The 15084-nt window shown below is 39.8% G+C and overlaps 1 protein-coding gene across 25 annotated transcripts in view; it reads left to right on the top strand.

The window, feature by feature from the left end:
- The window catches only part of SLMAP (sarcolemma associated protein), a 104640-nt gene that overhangs the window by 26710 nt on the left and 62846 nt on the right, over nucleotides 1-15084 (top strand). For all 25 annotated transcript variants that reach the window (XM_035338096.1, XM_035338095.1, XM_035338094.1 and 22 more), the window contains 2 exons: nucleotides 7827-7974; nucleotides 14036-14108. In XM_035338096.1, coding sequence (XP_035193987.1) covers nucleotides 7827-7974; nucleotides 14036-14108 — 221 coding nt within the window. The remainder of the gene's footprint in view (nucleotides 1-7826; nucleotides 7975-14035; nucleotides 14109-15084) is intronic.

Consider the following 15084-nt stretch of genomic DNA (forward strand, 5'->3'; position numbering starts at 1 on the left):
TCTGACATAGAGCAATCGCCTGAAAGCAGACAGTTGGCATTGTACGTGCGGGCTGCTCTCTGCCATGCTCTTCTCCAATGCTGCTGCAGCGGGAGGTGTAAGTATGTGGCTTAGGAACCAGCCCTAAACTATGCACTTTCTTAGCCCGGGTCTTTGTTATATATCAGCCAAATTAACAAACTAAGAACAGTAGCAATTCTGAATCTGCTCTGCGTTGTTCAGCTGTACCTGCCATCAAGCCAATTTATCTGCTCCTTCCCCATCACAGAAAGCAGAAAACCAGGGTGGCAGTGGATTCACCCGTCCCAGTTCTTCCATCCATTGCCACGTGTGAGTTGAAGATACCATTCACCAATTGTACCATTCACCTTGGCTCTGAATGGTACAGTGGGTGTGAAAGGTGCGTGGGACTGGTTTGGACCTGTTTTGGTCAGCAATCCATAATTACAGTACGCTTTGGGAGATAAACAGTAGTGAGATTATTCCACAGTCTTTTATTTATATCCATAAGCTTTAAATTGTGACCATGATTTTTTTTATTCAACTGGAGAACTTGGATTGTGATTTAGTTGGAGGTCTTGCAGTTATACTTTTAGCCATCTTCTGCCAAGCTGTTCTATGTAATTACTCTGAACAATACAACAAAATAACTTGAGAATTTTATTTGATAATAAATAGCCCAAACCATTTACATAAAGCTCCTTTATGCTCCACATAGATTATTTGAAAGCTGAATAATTAAACTTCTTTTTAATGGTGTTTCAATTAATTTATATTAGGAAATGGTCATTATTAAAAATTCTTCTAAAGTAAATATTTGGCATCCGGTTTCTGAATTTTCCTGATCTAAAGATTACGCGTTGAAGAATAGTGTAGTGTTTTTGACCATAGGTAACCTTGAGTCCTGAACTTTTCATCTTCAAACAAGTAAGTTACAACTACTAGCAAACACGGGGTTTTAGTACTGGCTTAGAAAGGAACTTCTGCCTGATTGGCCTGACGGGTAGGAGGTGGTATGAACTCTGCAAACATGCTTTCACATGGTTTTTGGTGGGTTTGTTGTTGTTTTTGTGTGAGTGCTTTCAGTGTATCATTATTTAGAATTGTGGTAAGTGTATAATCTCCAGCTGAAGTAAGAATTGTGACAGGAAGAGGTCGAAAGAATGAACTGCACTGAAACGTTTGCAGGTACAACACATCTGGAAATGTTTGCTCAGTTTTATTGAGAAAGGTGACCTTTTGATATGAAGGCAAACACTGGAGTAACTTGAGGCTGGATGTAGACATGTTCAGGGCGCAGGCTGAGCTGTTAGCGGCTGGCTGCTCCGCGTTTCCCCTTTGCCTGAGGTGGTTCCTCCTCCCTTGCCTCTTGGCTTCCTCGCCCCGTTGCAGACCCTGTGCCCATTTCAGGCAAAGGTGGCTGAGTTAGCTCAAACAAAGCTCCGCTGAATGGCAAGGCCCGTAGTGAATTTGAAAGCACTCGAACTATCAGGGCATGGCAAGCAGCAGAGGGATTAATATTTCAGAGCACTTCAGCCACATCCAGAAAAGGTTGTCTGTTTATACCCCGACTGAGTTATGCAGGCACAAAGCTGCTTTTACTGCTGCAGTTTATTTTGCTTGACAACAGATAGGAGCAACCAGCAGGGTTGTCCTGGCAGTACAATCAACAAACCTTCAAGGTGTAAACAGACACGAGCCACTTGGGCAGCAGAAGTGCGGTTCCCTGCTGTCCTCCCCTCCTGCCCCTTGGGCCTGCTGGCAGCTTTGGAAGTATGGCGCTGAATTCCTGGGGATACCTGAGGACTTCAGCTTTTTTCACCAGAGTTGGTGGATTTAGGTTAGGCTTACACCCTAGTTGAAAGCTTAGGGTGAATATTTTTGCCCAGTCTTGTATCAAAGAAGGTTTTTGTTCTTTTTTTTTTTTTTTTCCTTAATGCATGGAAAGAGTGGTTAAAATTATTTTCCAAACAGGCTACTGTAAACTAAAAAGCAACTTTTGCTTCTCTCTGTGCACCTTCAATAATTATGGTCTCTGAATAACCTTCTGCTTCTCCTTCAGTCCAAACAATCTGCCTGGCAAATCCCTCTCTTTTTGTCACTTGCAGTTTCCCAGCGTGTGCGTGCCTCAGGTAGCTGCTAGAATCTCTTTGAAAAGAGATTTGCTGGGTACTCAGAAGTTAATGCCCTAGTTCTGTGTCCACATTGTTTAAGGAGCTGGAGTTCAATGAGCAATGAGCTATTAGGTCCACGTGTTTAGCAAATATAAAACTAAATAGAAAAGCAGTGTTGCTTGATGTACCCCACCCTGTGAATTATGCTTGCTTATGGAGAAAAATACTTCTACTTCCTTGATAGGTGGGTGGAGTTAGTCGAGTGAGAGGAAAGGAATTTAGGATGTGCCTAAGCAGACCAGAATGAGGAACTCAATCAATTGAATCTGGAGATAATTTAGCATGTGAACTTCTCATCTATCTTACAGCCAAAGGAGCGACCTGGAATTCATTGTGGTTTGTACAGTGTACTTTGTTAGCTGAAGTGCTGTTTCCAAATCCAGAAAATACTCAGTGTTAATACTTTATGGAATATAAAGTGATCTACTAATTGGATGGGAGAAGAAAATTTTGGCTGCGGTGTGATAAACGTTGGCCATATTGGTTTGACCCCATTATGTATTGTTTTAAGATCCTTGTGCACAAGCCATTTACTTCATCTCACGGTAGAATACTCAGCGTGAAGCAAAAACCAGAAAGCTAAAAATATGTTATCTAGATCAATTTTGCACTGAAGTAATACTAAAAGGTGTGTGTTCCACTTTTTAGATCTTCATTTATTTGCTGCCTTTGTGTATTGGCTTCAGTCCTCAGGGGCTGTGTTTGTAATACCAGCATTAATCATTCCTTGAGTGGTCTTTTAGTTTGTAGCATGGTAAGGGGGAAGAACCTCTCGTCTTCAGCTGCAGCATTTTCTGGCTTTACTGCTCTAGCTGACACCCTTGCTGCACCTTTGTGGTAGTAAATACAACAAAAAGGGATTTGTCCATTTGTGCAAGTGTATGCTGTGGTCTGTCTGCATTTTTAGAGAGAGTTCAGTCCGTGGAGGGAATCTTAGATCTGCAGGGACAAATTGCCTCAGTTCTTCAGTAATTCTTCTCTCTGTAATTGTCAGTGGAATTGTCCTGAACAGAAGTTTGAGGTTGAGGGAGTAGCAGTAGTATACTCTTAAATGTAGGGATTGTGAATGTTCTGCGAGTCTGTCTTGATCACCGTGCTTCATTTACTGCCTTCCTGCGTTATTGGTATGTTTCCATTCTGGAGGCCTGAGGTTTCTTGTTCATTTATTGTACTTGTGGTAGCTAGGTCATAAGAGTTTTTGGAAAAAAACACTATTCAAATGATCAAGAACTCATCAATAGAGTACTTAATCTTCAAACATTGGTTTCTTGTCTAGTATGTGAAGCCCTCATTCTCCGTCTTTACCTTGGGCTTTGCAATGAAAAGCTACGCAATAGACAGATCTCTTATCTTCTGCATGTGTGTGATTGATTATTATACACTGCTGGGTTTTGAGATCTTAATCTTGTTCTGAGAAAGCTCAAATGTTAAACTAGCAAGTTAACAGATTATTTATTTGCCTACACTTTAGGCTAATTCTAGAACTTTACGTTTAATTTCTAGGTTGATCTTTAGGGAAATAATGCGGTGTACTGAGAGAAATGCTGTGTGTAGTCAAAATGAAGATGCAAGAAGGGAGTGCTAAAATCAGGGCTTGTAGAAGAGACTAAAACAGAAGCACATTGGATGTTTGTTTTACCCTAGTGTTGTACTGTAATTAAATTCAAATAATTAGATCACTGGAAAAGCGTGCTTCTTTCTTTCAAGATTTTCAGTGCATCTCTGACCCCGTCCTTTGTCTTTTCTGAGATCCTTCGGAAGTGTCTCATCCTATAGCAGAATTCCATATGGTTTGGAAACACACGCACACACTAAGTAAGGAATTACCTTCAGCCTACCTACTGGAAATAGTGTGTTAGCATAGTATCTGTTAATCTGAGTGATTTTTTTTTTCCTTTGGTTTTATTTCATTGAAGAAGTCTCCTACATTTCATATGTAAAGCTCATATGTAAATCTGGCCTTCTGGAGCATCACAATTCTGTAACTTCCTAATATCAGCTAGAATTCATAAGCTGTGCATAAATTTCATGTGTTGTCATAGTCCTGAGAAGTCTCAGAAAGATTTTTTCTGTTTCAGTACTTAAAAATACTAGGATTTTTTTTTTTTTAATGGGGGAAAAAATGCGTAGTGCTATCTATCTAACTGCATGAAAGTAAAATGTGTTCTGTGATTTAGCAAGTTGCTGGTACTCTTTTGAGTCATTGACCTAGAAAGCAGTGGAATTTAAATGGAGTAAGATTTTTTTTATCCAACATAGGTCAAAGCAGAGGAGGTACTTCTTTCACTTTGCAGAACTGAACAGTAACTTGAAATATGAGCAGAGCTACATAATTCCTCGTAAAGTGTTGTGGAAACAAAAATCTAACTTTTTGGAACTTAATGCCGTTTCTGAATAAACGGGCTGTCCTGGAGAAGTTTGAGTATACAGACGGACTGCAAATTTTACTTTTAAATAGTCTTAAATTTTGCGGAAGCGGTGTGGTAGGATGTCCTCAGTTAACTGAGTTTATTAATGAGGTGTAAATGGGAGACGATGTAAATGAACATAAAACCATAAATGACTATGGAAGAAATGTGGGATGGATTTTTTTTTCAGTCTGATAAGCTGTTAGGATACTGGAGAGTGACTTTTTAAATAACTGCACGTTGCCTTGTCGTACCCTAGGTGTAGTTGTCTGCACTAAGGATGCACTAATGCTTTAACAGGCCTCCAAAGCTGAGGTGCTCCGAGCGCCCATGGTCTGCCCTCTAAAGTGCAGTAGTTGTTAAGGTAAGGCACGAAAGGGCTGAGCCTTCAGCTTGATTTGGAGAGAGGTGGGGATTGCAAAAGTGGGTGTAATTAGGTCAGTATGTGCTGCCCTTTTTTCTGGCACTACCAGCTTAAGCACCTCCTCGTACAACTCGTGTCAGCTCTCAGAGCTGCTTTGCTGGGGCTAAATAAAGGCTCGAGCCAGAACAGCTGAGGAGGTGGTGGTGAAACTCAGTGATGAGCAATGGGAAAGTGAAGTGTTTGGTTAGTCTTTAAGCTGGCTGCTGCTGAAGTTTGTCAGTTTGCACCGAAAATCAGGAAGAACAGATGATGCTGCTTTCACTGAAGGCCCTGTATTACCTGCCTGCTGTGCAACAGGCATCTGGGGAGTTGGGGAACCCACCTAGTACGTGGCACATTTAATACTGTATTAAATACCAGTATCCTACCATAAATACTACTTAAGGGATACAGGTGTATGCTTCAGGGCTTGTGCTTGGGTTTGGTTCATGAAGATAACTTCTAACAATGTTACAGAAGTGGTGGAGAAATTGACCTTTGAGAAAGACCACGTCAACTGGTGAAAACTAGTAGGGAAATAACATTTAGACTTGGTACAAGGAAGGGACCGTTGCTGGGCTTGCTGGCCAGTTGCTGCACTAAAGACAAGATAGCACTTAGGAAGAAGGTTTCAGTTGAAGTCAGTGCACTTCTACCCACACAACAGCTTATTAATGTATTGCTGGTATTACTGATTTCTTCACCAGCTGCAAGAAGCAGAGTAGTTTAATCCTGGTTATAAAGACTTCAAGACATTTAAAGAGCATCACTTTTCTAAAATTTAAATAATGAAATTCAGTAATGTGCAAGTAAATGGGCATCAGTTTGATAATATTAAATCTAATGTGTATTTCTTAGACCCATTTATTTAGCTTTTTTTTCCCCACTTTAAATTTTGTCACTCCACTGCTATTTTGTAAGTTTGGTGTTGCTGATGCTTCGTTGCACTCCCTTTCCTGTGGTAACTCTCCTGTATTTCGCTGTGCTGTATTGTCTGTGCTTCACCTGTTGGTTCTGCAGAAATGTGTTTACAAGGGGCAGTGATGAATCAAAAACTGAGAGGAGTAAGAGGCAGGTACTATGTATAGGAAAGAAAAGGGTGGAGAGAAACAAATAACATGTTTGTTTCTCCTTGCCTGTGACTCACTTTTTCATAACAGACGGATTTTCAAGTGGAGCAGAACACTAATTGAAAGCAAACAGGATGTAAAAATAATTACCTCTGCATGGAACCACGAGAGGGTTGAATACTTTCAGATTAGTAAATTAATGAGCTAATTAATTTGATTGACTTTAAACTGTTATAAAAGCTATATGACTATTATGTTTATATTAATATTTAATAATATATACAGACTAGTATTTAAAGTGGGTGGGTCTGATTGTTAATACAATGAATGCAGGTGATATTTCTTGATCTGTCCATAATTCATGTTTACCTTCACCTTTATGAGCATATGACTAATTGATTTTTTTTCTTTAAGACCAAAGGCATATCTCTTAGAAAAAAGTCTTTCATGTGTTGCTTTTCATGTTGCCATCTAGCTGAGCTCTCCAGTTTTGGCATTCACCTTACCTGCTGTATTGAGTCCCAGCTTCTGGACGCAACGGCATTTAAGCTCTCAGGTTAGGGACGCTACTTTATGTCACTCGGGACAAGCACGTGTATCATGTGCTTGGTGTCATTTCCAAGATGAGATCTGAAGAGTACTAGAGCTAGTCTCTCCATTTCAAGACCGTATTTCCCTTCAATGTTTTCGGGGTGCTATATTTACCACTTTTTTCAAGAAATATGATGATAGAGACAAATAAAAGTGTGTGGTGTTTTTTTCCCCACAGAATTCTAAAAAACAAAACAAAACAAAACACCTCCAATTGCTTTAATGGGTAAAACATGGGAAAACCCTAATTTCTGAAGACAACACTGGTTCCCCAGCCTTATACTTGTTTTGGGACATGATGAGATTCTTTACGAGTGCAGGCAGTTAGGGACTTCTAGCATCCCATAAGGATCCTTTAATAACTGGCGTAGTCTTGAACTCCTGTAAATGGCTCACGTAGCAGCGCTCCACCTGGCTGTTTAATAACATTCCAGTCCCCTCTTTCGTGCTGTCTGCTGAACAGGTCTTAGCCAGTGGCACCGGTCCTCTGCCAGGTGACTCACCTGCTTGGTAACCTCTCCTCAGATGCAGCAGTTCCTCTGACTAGAAGTCTTGTGTCATAAGCCATTTAAGATTCAGTAAGTGGCTATTAAAATTGAATTAATTCTACAAATGGATATTTGCAAAGGTACTTGATGATGCAGCAATCTTAAGATTAACATAATAGTGTGAACTAGTTTCCCTGAGAAGTGAAGGCACCCTCATTTTGTTTTCCTTAGTTTCACTGAACTGTTATTGCAGTTCCTGACTTCTTCCAAATCTTTTCTTTTCACCCTCAATGCTAGTCTTCCCTCCAGCACATTTGTACCATGGCATGCTGCCATCATAAACTGTATGCAGTTAGAATCGTTGTGAACTAACATAAATTCTTACATAAAAAGTATTGCTAACAACATCTGATTCTTTCCGTGCAGGCAGTAGGTTAAGTATAGTTCATAGCAATTATTTGCATAATGTATGTGCTGGAATTCAATTGTATGTTAAACAACTAAAAATCAAATAAAAATATGTGTTGATAATGTTACGTCCTGAGGAGAATATCCTGATTTTAATCCATTAGTTCTCTTCTACACTGGGTATCAAGCTGTATTTTAAAGCAAATAAAAATTTATTGGAGCTCCAGTTTCATCATACTTGTTTTTTCTGTGTAACTTACTACTCTTCTTGTTTGTTTTTACAGTTCTATCTTCAAGACACTAAAAGTAGTAATGGTACCTTTATTAATAGTCAGAGACTGAGTAGAGGATCTGAGGAGAGCCCACCATGTGAGATTATGTCAGGTGACATCATCCAGTTTGGTGTAGATGTGACGGAGAACACGCGGAAAGGTAAGGGTATGGATCTTTTCTTTTCCCCAACTATATTTATTAGAACATCTTACTGTAGTGTAAACTTGAAGAGTAAATAGTATTCCTGTTGTAAGAAAGGAAAAAGTTTTTCCTTTTTTTTCTTTTTGGTTCCCTTTCCTTTTTTGTGCTGGCAGTGAGTCTTGTGGCTGCAGGGTAAACTAGATCAAGAAACTGATTTGCTGCAAACACTGGCTCTGTCCCCCTCCTCCACCCTGACAATTAGATTTTCAACTGACTTGCTTCCCTAAACCACATTCTTGGGTGGCTGTATGAGTGCTAGTGTGTTTTTGAATGGGTAATGCAGATCCAGAAAAGGAGGATAGGTCACTAGAACCGTGTTTATGTGTTGTCTCACTTAAATTGACTTAGAGCAATTTTAAAACTTCAGTGTGAGCATGTGTGCGTGGGGCTGGGTGCATAGTTGCTTTGGGTTTGGTTTTGTCGCTACCTTTCTTTCAAGCATATGAACCCAGAAAGTTCCAGCTGATAATGCGGCAGAAGTATGAAACTGAGTTTATTGATAAAGAGCTAAGCAGAGATGTAGACCAGGGTAATTTCATTCTTGTCCAGGTATCTAGGTACCTACTTTTTTTTTTCTTCTATAACTGGTACTGTTTTTGGTTCCTGTGGGTACTTAAAAATGTGCATAGAAAAAACTTGAAATCTGAAAAATGAAGTGATGGGGTTTTGTTCAGTTTGGTTTTGTTCCTGTCCCCCTCCCAGAATGCACATTCAGGAGATCTTATATTATGAAAAAAGCTAAATATCCTTATTAATCAATTAAAAATGCAGCCTCAGTCTCTATTCTTTTGCATTTATGTACCGTGTCTCAGGAGCCATTTCTGTTTTTAAAGGCTGGTCTGTGTTTGAATTATTAGATGATAATCAATAGATGGTAATAAATATCATCAAGACTTTTAAGATACATAATAGGTCTGCTACTTCCATGGACAGCAGTATTCTGGCAGTGTGTGGAAGGATCCTCATGCAGTAACTGATTTGGCAATGAAATGGCAGAACTGTCATCGCTGTATTTCTACTTTACTACTTTCTTGAACGATACCTTCATAGGTCCTAACCATGTTTATCCTTAAAGGAAAGTATATTAGAAAAGGAAGAACTGAAAAAATAATATTAGATTTTTTTTTGCTGATGGTAAAGTTTTCATTTAAAGCACACAGACACGCATTCATACAACAACAACAAACGTTGTACAGCAGTAGGTTTTTTGAAGAGCCTTAAGTGAACAAAACAACTATGAAGCTCCCCCATCTGTTACTCATGAATTCTGTCTCTATTTAGCCGGATAAGTTAATGAACACATGTTTAAAGAAAACACTATTGAAGCATGGAGGTGGCTAGTATTTTATCATGAAGAACTTCTGGAGCTATAGTATTTTTGAGTGATTCATGATATTAAAGGTCATTAAAATGTTTCAGATTTCTCATAAATTACGTTATTGAAAATTCAGCTCCTGTGTGTTTAGTTGGTATCGTCTAGGAGTTACTTAAAATGTTATTTCATGTGACACAACTGCAAATATTTATGAATACTAGTAGTACTCAGTGTATCAGTAGGTCAAAGGAATACTTTGCATCTCCATTGAACCTGGGACTGTCTATTTGATGTGGTACTGTCCTCACTAAAAGGAGCTAAATTGGTTTGTGTCTATTCAGACCTAAAACAGTTTTTATTTTAAGATTTAGTTGGAAGAAAAAAATAGTTCGTTTTTATCAGCAATTATTTGCAATTTATTTATGTGAAAGTTTGTGGAAGTTTCACTGTAAGCATAGTCACCTGAACGACAGCAGTAGTTCTTCCCAAGGGCTTTGTGTTAGTTTTACAGGACATGATCCCTGTGACCAAGGTTCTGTGTCATGAGCAATCTGGTTTTGTCGCCTTCCTTTTGCTTTGAACATAGGAACTGTATTCGAGCGTTGCTCATTAATGTGCTGAGCTAGCTAATGAGGAAGGTGTACAAGTTTGCTGTCTTGCTCTCCGTGCCTCCTCAAGCAATGAATGAAAATTGTATCATGCAGGGGCATGAAACAGCTGCATCACAGCTAAAGTGGTTACACATGAATGCAATTGGAATGCATATAAAAGCTTTTTTTTTTTTTCCACCAATTCATTGCAGTAATCTTAGATGTTACTGTTAACCTAACCTAGTAACAAAACACTGACATGAAAGGAGTTTTTAAATTAGTAGCTCCCTTTAAAACCGTTTTGCATTCTGATATAACACCTTACTTGCATAAGGCATCACAGCATTTTGCTGTATGCTATTATAAGGTTATGACTGGATAGGCAGAGTGTTTTGGCTAGGTAAATTTTGAATTGTGTAAATATTGCTAGAATATATTTATTTTTATTTTATTGTTCAGGCTGTGTTTTGGTAAGTCATTTCCTTGCAAATATGACTTTAGTTTGTATCGTTAAAATAGTGGCACGTTCAGTAAGTGACTTGTTTTCGGGCTATCTTATGTAAGCACCCGTTCTTCTAAGTTCTGCTGCCGAGCTGAAGTCATTAACAGGCCTGAGAGAAATGTTTCCAGCCCTCCTGCTTCCTTATTCGTCTGCTCGTTGTTATTACTAGCAAGCACCCAGGCCTGCTCATTTCCCTATCCTTTTTGCCGTGTTTTTCTATTAATCACCCCACTGTGCTTTTCTCCCTGCGTTGGTGTGCTTTGGTTTATTTTCTTCGAGCAGTGCCTAAATGTCCCACTCCTTGCCAGAACGCTCTAAGAGTTAACAGTACCCACGTGCAAGGGAGCGAGGTTTTCCAGCACCATCAGTAATACCTGATGAGTCCGTTCAAATACAGTTTGTGCGCTTTTTTCTGGTCAGGTTTGGACCCTTCATCCCTCTTTTACCTGGCATGGAGTCTGTAAAAGCCTGTGCAGGTGGGGCACCCGCTGCATGCCGTGTCCCAGCTGCACGGAGCTGGCCAGGTGAAGTAACAGAGGCAGTCTCGTAGCACTTTTGGGGTCGCTGCCCTGACTGCTCTTTTCCCAGTAACATGTGAAAATGAGGACGAGAGCATTATTTGCCAGTAGTCTGTTTACCCGTGAAGCAAAAGTTTTGAGACAAAACAAAAACCTAAGATGAAACCCTCTTTTTATGCTGCTTTGCAGTCGGCTCCGTCAGGTTTCCTGAAAGCAGAGAGTTTTCCCTCCTTTGCCCTTGGTCTCGCCGTCCCCCCCGGCGCTCCCAGGCCCCGCTTCCCCCGGGGCTTTCAGCGCCGAGCCGCGGGCGGGCATCGCCCTCTGCTGCCTGCTCGCAGCTGCCGCGGCTCCGCGGCCGGGCCGGGTCCTGTCAGCGGGGCCGGGCCGAGATCCGAGCCCGGAACCGGGCCGGGAACCGAGCCGGGCCGCAGGCCCCGCCGAGACCTCTTCACCCCGCGTCCCTCAGCCCGGGAGGTGAGTGCAGGCGAGCGGGCAGTGGTAGGGGGCTGAGGCACCTGCTGTGGCTCGAGGGGCATTTCCTTGCCCTTTTGGCAACCACAGGTCTCTCTGTTTAATTTACTATTGTTTATTCCGAAGGAAATAATAGAGACAGGACTTAAAGCAATTCCTACTATTCTCTGCAGCTGCCACTATAATGCTTAATATGTTGCTTTACCTTTACTTTTGGCTGTCTGATTTTTCTTCTGTTTACCCTTCAGCTATCAGTTCATTATAGAGTAAGATTTTATTTTTTGTTTTATAAATCAGTCAAAATGCTCAGTGCCTTTTCACTGTCACTCTTTCAGAGTCTCTATTAATTCCTCTATTTATTTACTTAATATCAAAAAACATTAGCTTTTAGTATGTTTTTTCAGCATGAGCATTAAGGAAAAAACTTCAGAATTACATAATCTCACAGCGTGCTTACCTGATACACATGGCGCAGCAATAAGGCTGTCTGTTAACCTTTGATTTCACATACCGTAATACTTTCTGCCTGAAATCAGGAGTTTCCTTATGATGCCTTAAAGGAAAGGAGCCTTCCATGTGAAAGCTGTCTGAGTACAACATGCTACAGCTAATACTGCTAATATGCCTTTATTTATTTTTATACTGTTTTCTCAAGAACAGATTTGAAAATTCTGCAGAAAAAAAGACACCGAAACCCATGGATTAATCTGTTTCAAGAATAAGTCCTGTCTGTTCTTTGCTGGCATGTAAATCTAATGCTTCAAGTTAAAGGCAAAGCAACTGAAGGTGCTGTAGCCAAAAGGATATTCCTCCAAATTATTGAGCTTTTAGTACTGAATGCAGGTTAAGGAAGAACTCTTTAGTTGGATCATCTCCTGTATTTTTAGATTCTATTCAGGTAGCTTCCTTAAAGACCTGTCTCTTTTCCCTGGAGTACTACCGTTGTCCTAAAACACCCATTGCCCTTTTTTTTCAAAGCCAGTTTAACTGTTTTGCTGATATTAATAACCATGAAAGTAGAGCAGCTGTGTCTTATATGTTGGTGGGTTCCTTAGGTGTAGTGATATAAGACCATATGCTTACTTGGATCCAGCTTGCTGGGGTGTTTTGCAAACAACTTCTATCTTTCTGTGAGATTGAGAAGATTTACTTCCCAAATCATAGAACTACACAAGGAAAAAAAAAAAAAAAAAAAACTGTATAATTTTTGGGAAACAAGGAGAGAGATTGATCTTGATGTTTAAAGAATATTTGAAGTATCTTGACTATCCTGAACATTTGGAGAGTCAAATACTCTATTTCCTTCTCTTCAGGAATCTGAAGAGAATCTTGAACTGTCAAAAGATCCTGAATTCAGTCCTGGAGAAGCAAGCTTTCTCTTTCTGAAATGAAAGGTCTCTTGACTAGGGCTGTGTATTTCAGATACATACTACAAGCATATAGTAGAATCATAGAATCATAGAATATTCTGAGTTGGAAGGGACCCTTAAGGATCATCAAGTCCAACTCTTGACACCGCACAGGTCAACCCAAAAGTTCAGACCATGTGACTAAGTGCACAGTCCAATCTCTTCTTAAATTCAGACAGGCTCGGTGCAGTGACAACTTCCCTGGGGAGCCTGTTCCAGTGTGCAACCACCCTCTCTGTGAAGAACCCCCTCCTGATGTCAAGCCTAAATTTCCCCTGCCTCAGCTTAACCCCGTTCCCACGGGTCCTGTCACTGGTGTTAATGGAGAAAAGGTCTCCTGCCTCTCGACACCCCCTTACGAGGAAGCTGTAGACTGTGATGAGGTCTCCTCTCAGCCTCCTCTTCTCCAGGCTGAACAGGCCCAGTGACCTCAGCCGTTCTTCGTACGTCTTCCCCTCCAGGCCTTTCACCATCTTCGTGGCCCTCCTCTGGACACTCTCCAACAGTTTCATGTCCTTTTTATACTGTGGTGCCCAGAACTGCACATAGTACTCGAGGTGAGGCCGCACCAGCGCAGAGTAGAGCGGGACAATCACTAGTAGTAGAGATAAATTGTCCTGAATGCTGCTGGTGTTCATTGTGCCCAAGATGATGTTCCTGTACTCTCTTTTTTGCTTCCTTTTTGATCCTCATGTTTGTAAATAGTGATTACTTGGCAAGTTCTAAATGCCAAATGAGTGTCTGGTGACATAAATTGTTTATGTTACCTCTGAAGTCTCTAGATACAGGAATTGTGTCAAAAAGCTATCTCATTATTATGTTTATACTCCTGTATTCCTGTTAACTAACACAGGTAAGATGCATTCTTTTTTTCCCTTGTTTTATGAACCAAATATAATGTTTTAACTCACTGCAGTGAAGAAATTTTGCAGGCATTGCTCATTTGGAAGAATTGGAATTGCAACTGCTTCATAGGACAGGACCGAGTACACAGCCTAAACCGTTCAAGTTTCTAATGGTAAAGTTTCCTGTCTGCAGAGAAGGGCTGAGAAGGCAGACCAAAGCACTGGTGCTTGAAGGCATTTATGCCTTTTCTTGTTCACCAGCCTTGGAGTTTCTTAAGACAGTTCACTTGGTTCTACTATGTCATTAAGCACTGAACTTACAATTAAATAGTAACGGATCATAATGGCGTACTATTTGTTTCTTTTCAGTTACCCATGGATGTATAGTCTCCACAATCAAACTTTTTCTTCCAGATGGAATGGAAGCTCGATTGCGATCAGAGTAAGTATAAGTATCTGTGTGTGGCAAAAAATAAATGTTTGTATTTTGAAGATTTGATGGATATTATATTTAAAATCAACATCTGAACGTTTTTGTGTGTTCACACAAAGAAAATAACTGAGAACAGGGTTCTTCTGCAGGCACTGTGAAAAAAGAAATCTGATTTGATTGTCAGTTTTAAAAATCAAGGCAACTATGAAAGAATAAGTAAGTTCTTACCAAGTTCAACTTCTCTGCTTGGATGTGGATCTTAGTATACTGAAATGGTATTAAAAACAGAATAACACAGGAAAAAAGAAAGCAAATGAAGCATACTCCTTCCCTGTGTTATAATTTGAGATTATTTTTGTTCATTTAAACGCACAGACTCTACCAAAGTGAAGCTAATATCATCTCTGTCTGTACATGTGTACACATAACACTTTATATTCTTCAGATAAGTAATATAATAATGTTTCCTCATGATGTAGTTACTCAGTGTTACAATGAAGGAAAGTTCTGCCTGAGTTGGAGGGGAAGGAATCATAAAATACATTGGATGAAAAAATATTTGCAAATTCAGATGAATACCAAGAGGCTTTTCGATTTCTGTGTGTATATACTGGAGAACATTTCAAGAGTAGTAGAAACAACAATAACAAAAAGTAAACAATAACAAAAAAGTAAAAAAAGTAACTGAGTGAAAATTACAAATGACATAATTTTAATCAGCTTTCATCCTCAGCAACTGTACATTTTTGATTATTTAAATATTTCTACATCATTCACATCCAGAAATATTTTTAGGGTGTTTGTTTTTTGGAAGGCTAAAGTCAAAATGAAGTATTATGGAAAGTTTTCAGTGTAACTGCATGCACTAAGAAATACGAGAAATGTGTGGTATTAATTTTTTTCTGATGAAAACATGCAAGTGAAAGTGTACAAAATTATGTAAGTCATTGAATATACACTGAATTTGTGACCAAGAGTACAGTAT

The sequence above is a fragment of the Oxyura jamaicensis genome, chromosome 12 (genome assembly GCF_011077185.1).
Source record: "Oxyura jamaicensis isolate SHBP4307 breed ruddy duck chromosome 12, BPBGC_Ojam_1.0, whole genome shotgun sequence".
NCBI classification, from domain to species: Eukaryota; Metazoa; Chordata; class Aves; order Anseriformes; family Anatidae; genus Oxyura; species Oxyura jamaicensis.